The 12,965-nt window shown below is 46.2% G+C and overlaps 1 protein-coding gene across 1 annotated transcript in view; it reads right to left on the minus strand.

The window, feature by feature from the left end:
• The window catches only part of LOC107122456 (zinc finger protein 208-like), a gene marked incomplete at its 5' end in the record, with an annotated part of 108,266 nt that overhangs the window by 64,731 nt on the left and 30,570 nt on the right, over positions 1-12,965 (minus strand). Inside the window, one exon of the mRNA XM_015425558.1 lies at positions 41-1,019. Coding sequence (XP_015281044.1) covers positions 41-1,019 — 979 coding nt within the window. The remainder of the gene's footprint in view (positions 1-40; positions 1,020-12,965) is intronic.

Consider the following 12,965-nt stretch of genomic DNA (forward strand, 5'->3'; position numbering starts at 1 on the left):
AAGCATGTATATGGCTTCTCCCCTGTATGAATCTTTTGATGCGCAGTTAGGATGCTCTTGTTAGAAAAGTACTTTCCACACTCCAAGCATTTATATGGCTTCTCCCCTGTATGAATCTTCTGGTGTGCATTTAGCCTGCTGTTCTCAGAGAAGCACTTTCCACACTCCAAGCATGAATATGGCAACTCCCCTGTATGGATTCTTTGATGTGCAGTTAGGGTGCGATGATGAGAGAAGCACTTTCCACACTCCAAGCATTTATGTGGCTTCTCCCCTGTATGAACCTTTTGATGTCTACTTAGGTGGGCACTCAGAGAGAAGCACTTTCCACACTCCAAGCATGTATATGGCTTCTCCCCTGTATGAATCTTTTGATGTGCAGTTAGGCTCCAATTCCGAGAGAAGCACTTTCCACACTCCAAGCATTTATATGGCTTCTCCCCTGTGTGAATCTTTTGATGCTTAATAAGGTCACCATTCCAGGTGAAGCACTTTCCGCACTCCAAGCATGTATGTGGCTTCTCCCCTGTATGAACCTTTTGATGTCTACTTAGGTGGGTACTCAGAGAGAAGCACTTTCCACACTCCAAGCATGTATATGGCTTCTCCCCTGTATGAATCTTTTGATGCGCAGTTAGGCTCCAATTCCAAGAGAAGCACTTTCCACACTCCAAGCATTTATATGGCTTCTCCCCTGTGTGAATCTTTTGATGCTTAATAAGTTCACCATTCCAGGTGAAGCACTTTCCGCACTCCAAGCATGTATGTGGCTTCTCCCCTGTATGAACCTTTTGATGTATACTTAGGTGGGTACTCAGAGAGAAGCACTTTCCACACTCCAAGCATGTATATGGCTTCTCCCCTGTATGAATCTTTTGATGCACAGTTAGGCTGCAATTCCGAGAGAAGCACTTTCCACACTCCAAGCATTTATATGGCTTCTCCCCTGTGTGAATCCTTTGATGCGTACTTAGTGCACTACTCCAATGGAAGCTCTTCCCACATTCCAAGCATTTATACTTTTTCCAGCATGTTGTAGCATTCTTAAATGCTTTAACGCTCAATTTGCGGCTGAACCCTTTGTCATTTACGGCACCATTAGACACCTTCTTTCTCCTCCCTGGTTCATCTTGGGCTGAGGCCTCAGGTTTATTTTTGCCTTCACAAGAAACCAAATCCTTCCTTTGCTTCTTTTTTGCTTCCCTTTTCCTTCTGAACTGTCCCACAGTCACCACTCGATCGCCAGACTGTGCTTCCTCCTGTAGATTGTTGTCTTTTCCCACAAGTCTCCTTTCTGATTCCTTTTCACTCACCATTTCCCTCACTTCTCCAACTGCAAAAGAGAGACAGAAATCAAATAAGAATGAAAATGCACAAATACCAGCTAACAAATTGAGATCTCGGGGCCTGAAAATTTTTTTTCCAGAAATATTAACCAGACAACAGGATGTCTTGGGAAAAGAGAAACGGTGACTAAAGGAACAGGGAGGGGATTTCTTGCTTCTGTTGCAGACGGTTCCTCTTTGAGATCACATTTAGGTTAATATGTTAGAGAACATATTTAGAGAACATATAAAACTGAAATATATATAAAACTAAAATATAAAACTAAAAAAATGCTTTTAGAAAATCATGAATTTTATTGAAATATTGCTTGATAATGTGAAAGGAATAAAACATGGAAACACTTGAATCCAGAGATAGGAGAAATAGACAGTCAAGATAGATCTTTCTACAAACTTAAAAAATGACCCAGGCCTCCAGAAAAGCAGGGGGGAAAGGACAGTGCGGACTTATAACACCCCCAAATACTGGAAGCAGACCCTGTAACATAAGAACTACAGTGAGCATTGCAGGGTCACCACACAGTATTGTCAGCCTTCAAGCTTTGTTTTCTGACAGAGACAGGAGATATTGGCCTTTAGAGGGTTGATTTGGCCATTGAAGGAAGCCTCCCCTGGGCCGGGCTCAACAACAATCAGAGCCAGGACACCAGTTGCATGACTGAGTGCATGATCACTTGCATGGTCAGGAATCCTGGAATGTTTTTGCCATCTTCTGGGCATGGAGCAGGGGTCACTAGAGGTATGAAGTGTTTGTGAAGTTCCTGCATTGTGCAGGGGGTTGGACTAGATGACCCTGGAGGTCCCTTCCAACTTTATGATTCTATGACTCATCCAGGACTGGCTGCTTGCTACTGTCCAACACTACCACACTGCAAAAGCCAGCATGCTCTAGTGGTTAAGAGTTCCAGAATATATCCTGGGAGTCTGCAATTCAAATCTGCACTCTGCTCTGGAAGCAAACTGGGTGACGTTGGGCCAAACACACATGCTAACCTCCCTCAGAGGGTTGTTGTGAGGATACAATGGAGGAGCAGAGAATTCTGTTAACTGCTTTGAACCATTACTGGGAAGAAAGGTGGCGTATAAAGCAAATAAATTATCGATAAAGCTGAACTTGGGGGGAGCAGTTAAAAGATGGGTTGATTACTAGTACGGTATTTGAGAAGGAAACCTAAAAACTGGACCATGCAGGGGCTGGCAAATAAAGGCAAATAGTACAGGGATGGGGATACAGGGGCAAATAAGGGACTCTCCGTAAGTCCCTGAAGGGTCCCTGCTGTGCAACTGTGCCCAGCCCAGCTAGCCCCTTGCAACAGGACACGCCCTAGTGGCTGGGCTGGCACAGCAGAACTGGGCCAGATCTTCCCCAGGTGGAGACTGCTGGGGAAGGGAAGGAGGGAAAGGTGAAGATGGGGGAGGGGGCAAATAAAGGTAGATTGGTTGATGGGTGAGAACAGGGCTGGCTCACCTGTTAGGCGAACTAGGCATTCGCCTAGAGCGCCGAGCCCTGAATGGGGCAGTGGCCGGCCCTGGATGGGGCGCCGATCTCCCTCCCCCCCTTCAGCGGCGGCGGCTGAAGGCAGCGGGGCAGGCAAGAGAGGCGCGGGGGCTGGAAGGAAGGAAGAGGCGAACCAGCCAGCTGCTGAGGCGGCCCTGCCCCTGGCCCCAGCGGCAGAGCCACCATCGCCGGGCGGATGTGCCGCCACCCCCCCTGGCCCGGAGAGGTAAACAAGGGAGACGTGAAGGAGCCGCCCCGACGGCTTCTGTTGTGGGTCTCCTCCTGCCTGCTGCTCTGCTGCCTGCTCGAGTGAGTGGAGGGTGGCAGTCCGCCAAGGGACACACAAAACTGGCTCAGCTGGGCAGAGGGAGGAGGGGAGGCGAGAGGAGCGCGGAAGAAGCAACGCAGCGGCTCCCCTCGGAGACAGGCGAAAACCCCCACTGGCAGCAAGGCCAAACTCCCTCAGCCCGTTTCAGCGGCCTCCAAAGGCGCCCAGCCACCTTGCCTTTGCCCAGGGGTGTGGCCAGGCTTTGGGGGTTTCCAGCGCCGGGAGGCGGTTATCCTTTAAAGGGAGAGAGGGAGGGAGGAGAGGGGAGGGAGGGAGGGTTGGCCGGCCGGCCAGCGCCTCGCGTCTCTCTCACTCAGGCCAGAAAGGGAGGGCGCGCAAGCGCTGGAGAGAAGGGCTCTCTGGGGCACTCTGAGAGGTTGGCAACCCCGTAATTGGGGGCGCTAGAAGGTAGCCCCGCCTAGGGCGCAAAAAACCTTGGGCCGGCTCTGGCTGAGAATGAGGGGAGGAGACAGAGAAATGTGAGGATATGGGGCTACTAGGAGAAATGGGATGCGGATACAGCGGGAGATGAGGCACCCCCCCCCCACGAAGCTGTGTCAAACAGAGAAAGAACTGGAACAAGCTGAGCCATGCAGCCCCCACATTTCTCCACCATGTGGTTTTTGCATTCTAAGCCAGGGTCAATAGTGAAAGACACGATTAATTAAAAAAAAAACAAGGCAGCCCCCTCAGTATTGGCCACTAACCTCAAGACTTGCAGTGCCAAATATGAAGGAAACTGAGCCATCCTCACACAAATTAGCTCCTCCGCTACGCGCAATGGAAGCAAAGGTTTCCTTATGAGGAGACAGGAAAGGGCCACAGGACAGACAGGAAGGGTGGGAAGATATCTCCCATCTACAAAACTAATGGGTTTTAGCAAGTTCCCTGAGCTATCAGATATAGCGTCAGGGGTCATTTCGTAGAAAAAGAGGTGCAGGAGCTCATTCGTATAACTCATTAGCATAACTCATTTACATATGCCACACCCCCTGGCATCACTGGAAGTGTGTCAGAAGGCAACACCCACCGCTCAGGCCCCACTGGACTCTTTTGGATAGCTAGCTATGGGGGGGGGGGTTTGCGCAGATCTGCCCTCACAGAGGAGGGAGAGCTTGTACCTGAATAAACCTTGGCCTTAAAGGTGCCAATGGACTGTTTTGGATTGCTATCGGGGGGGGGGGATGGGGCTCTGCAACTTACCTGGTTGCTCCTTGTAGCCCAGGGCTGCTGGGAGCAGGGGGTGGGGCTTGTTGCAAGTTCCCGTCCCCTGGGCTCTTTACTGCCGGAGCGCTGATCCTGTGCGCTCCTGCAGGAGATGACCCCTGCGTGGTATAATGATTACAGAGGGTGACCAGGATCTAAGAGACCCAGCTTCGAATACCCAGGGGACACTTCCACGGATGCTTCCTGGGTGACCTTGGGCCGGTCACACCGTCTCAGCCAGACTGATCTCATAGGGAGGAGGAAGAGTGGGGGAAGGTGCTTTGGGTCCCCATCGGGGAGGGATACAGAGCAGGAAAGAACCAAATACCTCTGCTGTTTGCAATGGAAGCGACAGCTGTTTCTAACATGGGGAAATCACCAGAAAATATAGGAGTACCATGAACCACGGGGCTGGCAAGCAGAGAAGGCATTTCACACCTGGAGAATATATTCAATATATTCAATATATTAACCATGGTGATTGAAGGGAACCTCCATGTTTAGGGGCAGTAAAACCCATAATACTGCAGCACCAGGAGGCAACAACAGGGAAAGGGCTTGGCCTCCATGCCCTCTTCCTTCAGCTCTCCAGGGCAGCTGATTGGCCACTCTATGAAACAGGATGCTGGACTAAATGCACTGATCCATCAGGCCTCCTCTTCGGTTCTTAGAAGAAAGGCAAATGGCAGGGTGTGGGAATGGTTCTTCACACTGCTTTTTGAGCAGAAACCCCAATTTACTTTCCCAGGGGAAGAAAGGTGGAAGAATTTTGGTTGGGGTGGCAGAGGAGGCCTAAGTTCACCTCCTTGTTCTTCCAAACTTCCGGAGAGATATTCCCTGAACTGCAGAATAGGGAGAAGAGAAAAGATCAACCCCACTCCCATTTGTCTTGTCTTCATTAATTTTCTCAGTTTAGCTCAGGATAAAAGACGCCTGCTCCTTGGGAGGAAAGCGATGGTGAACCTAAACAGCATGATAAAAAGTAGAGACATCACCCTGCCAACAAAAGTCCACATGGTCAAAGCAATGGTATTCCCAGTAGTCATGTATGGCTGCGAGCGTTGGACTATAAGGAAGGCCGAGCACCGAAGAATAGATTATTTTGAACTGTGGTGCTGGAGAAGACTCTTGAGAGTCCCCTGGACTGCAAGAAGATCAAATCAGTCAATCCTAAAAGAAATCAACCCTGACTGTTCCCTGGAAGCCCAGATAATGAAACTGAAGCTCAAATACTTTGGCCACCAAATGAGAAGGGAGCACTCACTGGAGAAGACCCTGATGCTGGGAAAGATTGAAGGTCAAAGATGAGATGGTTAGACAGTGTCATAGATGCAAGGAACATGAAACTGAACAAACTTCAGAGGACGGTGGAAGACAGGAAGGCCTGGCGTGATCTTGTCCACGGGGTCGCGAAGAGTCGGACTCGACTGTGTGACTGAACAACAACAACAACAACAACGATGTGGTAAAGAGGATGTGGGTGTGGTCTGTGCCTGGCTTGACTCTCACTGTGACCCACTCTGAACTGGCCACGGAAGAGCAGAACATTAGGAGGGAAAGCGCTTCTGCCTCCCAAACCCCCAATTGTCACCTGGATGCTGTGTCTCTTGGCTGGCTTCTCTTCCACAGCCTACCCCCTTCCTCAGAGTTGACTCTCATATTCTCCTCCACCAAGATTGTGTCCGGAACTTTCCATCAGGCCCAGCTGATTCCACTCCAAGGGGTGGTGCCTCGGGAGGACCTCAGGCAGGGGCCTTTCCCAGCCCTAAAACTGAAAATTCTCCTCTCTAAACCCCTTTGGGTCAAGGGCCATGGACTGAATCACGGACTTTCAAGACACAGGTCATTAACTCCGCCACTGAGCAAGGGACTCCCCTCTGGTCTAGTCAAATCAATGATACCTTTCCTCCTCTCCTCCCATCAGCCTCACTCACTCACACACCCACTCAAAGGACACCATGTCAAACTAGAAAAGCTGAAGAAGAAAAGAGGAGCGGCAGGGATTTCCTAGCAGGAACCTAGCGGGATATTGTCCATCTCTCCCTATCAGAACCCTCTTCATCAACAGGTTTCTCTTTACAGCATGGAAGTACTTTATGCCTCCTTTCTCGGTGCTTTTAAGTTCCCAAGTGTGGGAGCTCTGTTCTTTCCTTGTGGCAAATCAAAGTGCGTCCTGAAATCAAAGAGGGTCAAAGGACGATGCCACCGCCTCTCCCTTTCCCTTCCATGATCATCACAGAAGGGAAAAGATCCTTACCCAGAGAGGCCATGGTCTCGTAATTTTCCTCCGTAACATCCCAGTGGAGTTTTCTCTGGCCTGCATCCAGGAGAGCCCATTCCTCCTCCGTGAAGGTCACGGCTACCTCCTCAAAGGACACCGGGGATCTCTGAAAAAGGAAAATATGGTCCAGTGGATCATCCATCCTTGTCCATGACTATTCAAGAAAGAAAGTAGAATCCCATTGGCCAGTCAACTGATTAAAAAAATGCAACAGGACAAACTGGTGACAAGGAAAAGGTAAAACAAACAACGAAGGAAAAACAGTCTCCCATAGGAAAAGTGTTTTTGCCATATATCAAAGGAATCACTGATCAGATGGGAAAACGTATGAAAAAACACAACCTACAAACAGTATTCAGACCCACCAGAAAAATACAACAGATGCTATGATCAGCAAAAGACAGAAGAGACCCTCTCACTTCTGCAGGAGTATGCCGCATACCATGCAGTTGTGGACAAGTTTACATCGGGACCACACAGCGTAGCATTCAGACACTGCAGACTTGGCCAACCTGAAAAATCAGCAGTGGCTGAACATAGCCTAACTCAAACAGGACACAGTAATGTGTTCCAAGACACTGAAAGGCTGGACAACACTTTCAATTACCATGTCAGATTACACAGGGAAGCCATTGAAATTCACAAACATAAACACAATTTCAACAGGAAAGAAGAGAGTTTAAAAATAAATAGGACATGGCTTCCTGTCCTGAAAAACACAAAAGGCTCTACATCTGACGATAGCACTACAGATAAGATTAGAATTTCAGCAACCTCCTCAGGAAGCAGGAAAGCTCCTCAGGAAACAAAAGAACCTCCTCAGGAAAGCTCCTCCATTAGCATGTCCATAGCCTGGGGAACTCCTACAAGACAATGACTCAGCCTTACCCACCTTCTGGAGTAGATATAAATTTACTGCCTACCATGTTCTTCTCACCTTGACACAGAGAGCACTCCAACTTTCTGTGTTTATACCTCTGACGATGCCACTCACAGCTACTGCCGAAACGTCAGGTCCTACAATGCCAAGGCCACGGCCACACAACCCGGAAAATCTACAGCAACTAATGAACTCCGGCCGTGAAAGCCTTCGACAACGTAACTAGCCTATTCTAATGACAGTTTTTGAACAAAACAGAGAGGAAAGAGAGGACCCTGTCACAGCCAAATTCCTCAACATTGGGCTTAAGAGAAATGCTGAACATATGCTGAGCATCCTGGAACCCATTTCTGAAGCTTAAAATGAAATACAGAAAAATAGCTGTTTTATCGCTGACGCTTTTGGAAATTTGGAATGAACTGAGGGAGTGCTCAAAAACGAGACGACACATCGATGGAATTCCAAGAGTTTTAAAAAAACAACAACAAATGGGACAGGCACCTCCTCCGGCTCATTTTCTCGCAACTATTGTCAGTACCCGGTGCCAGGGTCAAACCTTAAGTGCTGAGGAAGAGGAGTTAGCTATGACATGGGTATCCATCAGTCATCCAGGAGCTGAGTTATCATCTATGCCCTGTGTCAACCTATTTCCAGCCTGAGACCGCCAATAATGGATGGACCAATAAATGCACTTTATTGCAGTGATACCACCATTGTTCTGTTAACTGATTTTAATAACTTGTGTATTTTATATTGATATTTACATTGTTGTTTCTTGTTTCTTGTGTAAGCCGCTCTGAGCCTGCCTCGGCGGGGAGGGCGGGGTAAAAATCAATCAATCAATCAATCAAATAAATAAATAATAAACTTCAGAGCTGAGGGGGAACCATTCAAGAAATATATGTTTGCTGATGATGTTTTGAAAAAAGTCACACCAGTGAACTGGTGGAAGACACTTAAGCACTTGGATTTAGAGACTGTTGAAGTAATGGTTTCACTTTTAACAGCAGTAGCTTCTTCTGTTGGCATAGAAAGAATATTCTCTTCCTTTGGATCCATTCATTCTAAACTAAGAAATTGTTTGGGACCCGATAAAGCGGGAAAACTTGTTTTTCTTTTCCAGGTTACGAACAAACAAAAAGATGAAAATGAAGATGAGTGAGCCACAGAAGATAGTATTTTCAGTTTTCCATGTGTGGACCAAGCTAACGGTCTTGTTTTTTTAGGATATTTTGTTTAACCACAACAGTTAACACATATGCATGTTTAAGCAAATACAGGAATACATATGCTATAATGCTATTGTTCTATTAAGGTAATGATTATTTTTCTCCTTCCAGTAAATTACAGCAGAAATGTTGTCCAAATATAAATGATTAACCTATTAAACTGAAGATCTTTCACCTTGGAATAATTTCATGATTATCTATCCATGATATCTTTCTAATACGGTAACCAAATCAGTAATTTTTTCATATAACTGTAAAACTAATCTGAAAACTTGTTATTTTAAAAATGAAACCATCTGGTTAAGTGTGTGGACTCTAATCTGGGAGAACCGGGTTTGATTCTCCACTGGATGACCTTGGGCAAGCCATAGTTCTGGCACAGCTGTCCTTGAAAAAGAGCAGTTTCTGTCAGAGCTCTCTCAGCCCCACCTACCTCACAGGGTGTCTGTTGTGGGAAGGGGAGGGGAAGGGAAAGGAGTTTGTGAGCCGCTCTGAGACTCCCTTGGGTAGTGAAGGGCTGGGTATAAATCCAATCTCTTCTTCTAAATGTTAGGATTATACCAACAAGAATGAGTCTTTGTGTAGAAAACCATGATTTAAATCTAGTCTTACTGACTACTGATTTAAATTGTGATTTAAATAATTATTTCAATCGATTTGATTTAAATCAAATCCACCTCTCCAAGAAATATAAACTCAGACACTTGAATTGGGCTTCTCTTGGTCGAGACCAATTAAATGTGTGTGGGGGGAAATAAACTATTTAGCTGACAATATTGCAAGTTAAACCCCAGAAATACACAGAAATTGTGCTTTGAGAGAAGGTTTCTGCTTTAAACAGAGGGCATCACTCTCTAGAGCAGGGGTTCATCACCGTTCTTGTGCCATGGATCTCTCTGGCAGAAGCACACGGACCCCTTCTCAGATGATGTTCTTAAATGAGTGTAAATGCTATTTCAAGATATCTGCAACAACTGAAGAGCATATGAAAATATCGACTTCCAATTGGTGGAAAAGTCACATGAACTACAATGGCGACTGTTGTTTGTTGCCTTCATTCATAATTGAAGATGATGATGAAGAAGAGATTGGATTTATACCCCACCCTTCACTACTCAAAGGAGTCTCAGAGTGGCTTACAAACTCCTTTCCCTTCCCCTCCCCACAACAGACACCCTGTGAGGTAGGTGGGGCTGAGAGAGCTCTTGACAGAAACTGCTCTTTTTCAAGAAGGGCTCTTATCAGAACTACGGCTTGCCCAAGGTCATCCAGCCAGGTGCAAGTGGAGGAGTGGGGAATCAAAACCGGTTCTCCCAGATTAGAGTCCGTGCACTTAACCACTACACCACACTGAAGGGAATGCTGTCAGTTAGAGCTTAGTGAAAATAAAGGTGTAATTTGTTTCCCATTCAGATTCATGGACTCTCTGAACACTATCTCAGGTCGAGAACCCCTGCTGTAGAGAAAGCAACAGGAGATGTTTAAAATGCTTCCATCACAGGAGCCGAATACGGCCAGATGTGCCTTTGGGGGTTAGCCTGAGTAGAAGGCAAAAAACAAAACTGCAAGTGCAACAGACAATGAACTGTCGTGGATCAGACCAGGGGTCCATCTAGCTGACAAGAATAAAAAGGAGCCCAGGATGGTTTTAGAAAACACATTCATGTGAGAGAAAACACAAGTACTCCACCCCCTTCCCCTCTGCAGAGATCTGACCCAGAAACGTCTCTCCCGATCCTCCCTCTGGGCCAGCTCTTCCTCCTCCACTCTTGTTCACACATATTTTCTCTCCCTCTCCTATTCTTCCCTAGGAGCTGCTGATGAAATCCTAAACTCACCTTTCCTGCGGACGTGCAAAAGCCAAATTCTTCCTCCAGCCAGGGGAAACAGAAAAGAAGAGAGGCCCTGTGGAACTTCATGTCCCATACAGTTCCTTGTTCACCTAGAGAGAGAGAGAGACAGAGAGAGAGAGACAGAGAGAGAGAGAGACAGAGAGAGAGAGAGAGAGAGAGAGAGAGAGAGAGAAAACACTGTTTCAACGCCTAGAAAATGCAGTTGACCTCACTGATGCTTGCAAGTCCTTCTGGGAAATGTAGTCCCCTGCAACAGCAACACCCAAAGGAAAGTTTAAAAACTTTACTATTTGGGAATGTGCACTATAAAATTTCTTTGCTCATTTGTCACTTTGGAGGGCAGCCTCCTGTGTATATAATAAATCTTCCTTGTTTTATGAAACCTGCTTTGCTCATTTGTCACTTTGGGGGGCAGCCTCCTGTGTATATAATAAATCTTCCTTGTTTTATGAAACCTCCTGCTTCAGTGACCTCTGTCTTCTCCAGGCTCAATCGAAAACGTACCTCACAGGATCAACCCAAAGCCTTTCCACTTGCTACCCTAAGAAATTTGGTAACTGAGGGGAAGCCTTATACCATAAGAATGAAAAGGAAACAGTGTGGAAGTGCGTTCATGAATTCAAGAGGGCCAAAGGAAGATGCCACCCCCTCCCTTCTCTTCCGTGTTCGTAATCAAAGGGAAAAGAGCCTTACCCAGAGAAGCCACAGCCTCATAATTTTCCTCCATCTCTTCCCAGAAAACTTTTCTTTGGCCTGGACCCAGCAGAGCCCATTCCTCCTCCGTGAAGGACACGGCTACCTCCTCGAAGGACACTTGGGATCTCTGAAAGAGGAAAATACGGCCCCACTTGATCATCTATTCTTGTGCCTAAGCTTTAAAGAAGGAAAGAAGGACCCCACTGCCTGCTCAATTGATTACAAGAATGCGATACATCAACCTTTCCCAGGTATAGACATCAAGCTGACGGGTCGGTAGTTACCCGGATCCTCCTTTCCCCCCTTCTTGAAGATGGGGACAACATGTGCCCGCCTCCAGTCTTCTGGCACCTCACCTGATCTCCAAGAATTCTCAAAAATAATGGACAGAGGCTCAGAAATTACATCCATGAGTTCTTTTAGTACTATTATCTCAGTAGAGACATCATGTACCTGTTCTCTAATTAGGAGATGTAAGAGAACCAAACCTGGAAGGATATAAGCAAAGCTTTATTGCAACGAGGTGGGAAAAACCATACAAGATGTTTTTCCAAAGTTTACATGGCTACATACACACTTAATGTACGATTTTGACAAGCAGAGGCGTATTCCGTATTTGGCTATCTTCCTATAGCTACGTGTCACAAAGTTTATTCTAGGAAACTTGACATTTCACCAGAGCCAAATCCTGTCCTTTCATGTTATTGGAAATCAATACAAGCTACCCAATTTAGCGTACCACCCAAGCGCACCTGTAATCCCTTAATAGGCATTCCTTTAATAGCATTGAAGTAACTTTAAAGCACGCACACATAACATATCCTGTGTTACTATTTTCCCTCTTTTTCCAATTGTGTCATAGGCGTTACACAGGTGCATTCCGATTAGGGAATAGATGTCAAGACGGGTCAGTAGGATCCTCTTTTCCCCCTTCTTGAAGATGAGGACAACATTTGCCCACCTTCAATCTTCCGGCACCTCATCTGTTCCCCAAGAATTCTCAAAAATAATGGATAGAGGCTCAGAAATTATATCTACGACTTCTTTTAGTACCTTCGGATACAGTTCATTTGGCCCCAAGGACTTGGTTTCATTTAAGGAAAGTAGGTGGTTATATACTACCAATATGTTGATCCTAGAATGCAACTCCATTCCCTCATCATGTGTTCTGTTTTTGCCATGTTGAGCACCTTTTCCCTTGCAAGAGAAGACTGAGGAAAAGTAGGAATTGAGCAGTTCTGCCCTCTCTTCATCACCTGCTACAATTTCACTTTCTTGTCCCCGCAATGGGCCCACCATGTCCTTGCTCTTTTTCTTCCTTCAAACATAAGAACCTCTTTTTTTGTTTGTTTTTAGCATCTCTTGCTAGCCTAAGCTCATACTGAGCCTTAGTTTTCCTAACTCTCTCTCTACAAGCTTGTCATTCTTTTGATCTGCTAAAAAATGTGTCCTCACTATTTTGCATGCTAATTTAACAAACCACTCCTATATATACAACTATTATATGTAATTTCTTTAGAAAGCTATTTATGGAACCACCTTGGCTTCTTTAGGCTCCTCCCATTTTTCCTTCTCATAGGAATTGCTTGGGATTGTGCCTTCAGTATTTTGCTTGTAAGAAACTCCCATTCCTCTCCGTAAGTATTGC

This window comes from Gekko japonicus, unplaced genomic scaffold (genome assembly GCF_001447785.1).
Source record: "Gekko japonicus isolate JY-2015 unplaced genomic scaffold, Gekko_japonicus_V1.1 scaffold729, whole genome shotgun sequence".
In the NCBI taxonomy this organism is placed as follows: domain Eukaryota; kingdom Metazoa; phylum Chordata; class Lepidosauria; order Squamata; family Gekkonidae; genus Gekko; species Gekko japonicus.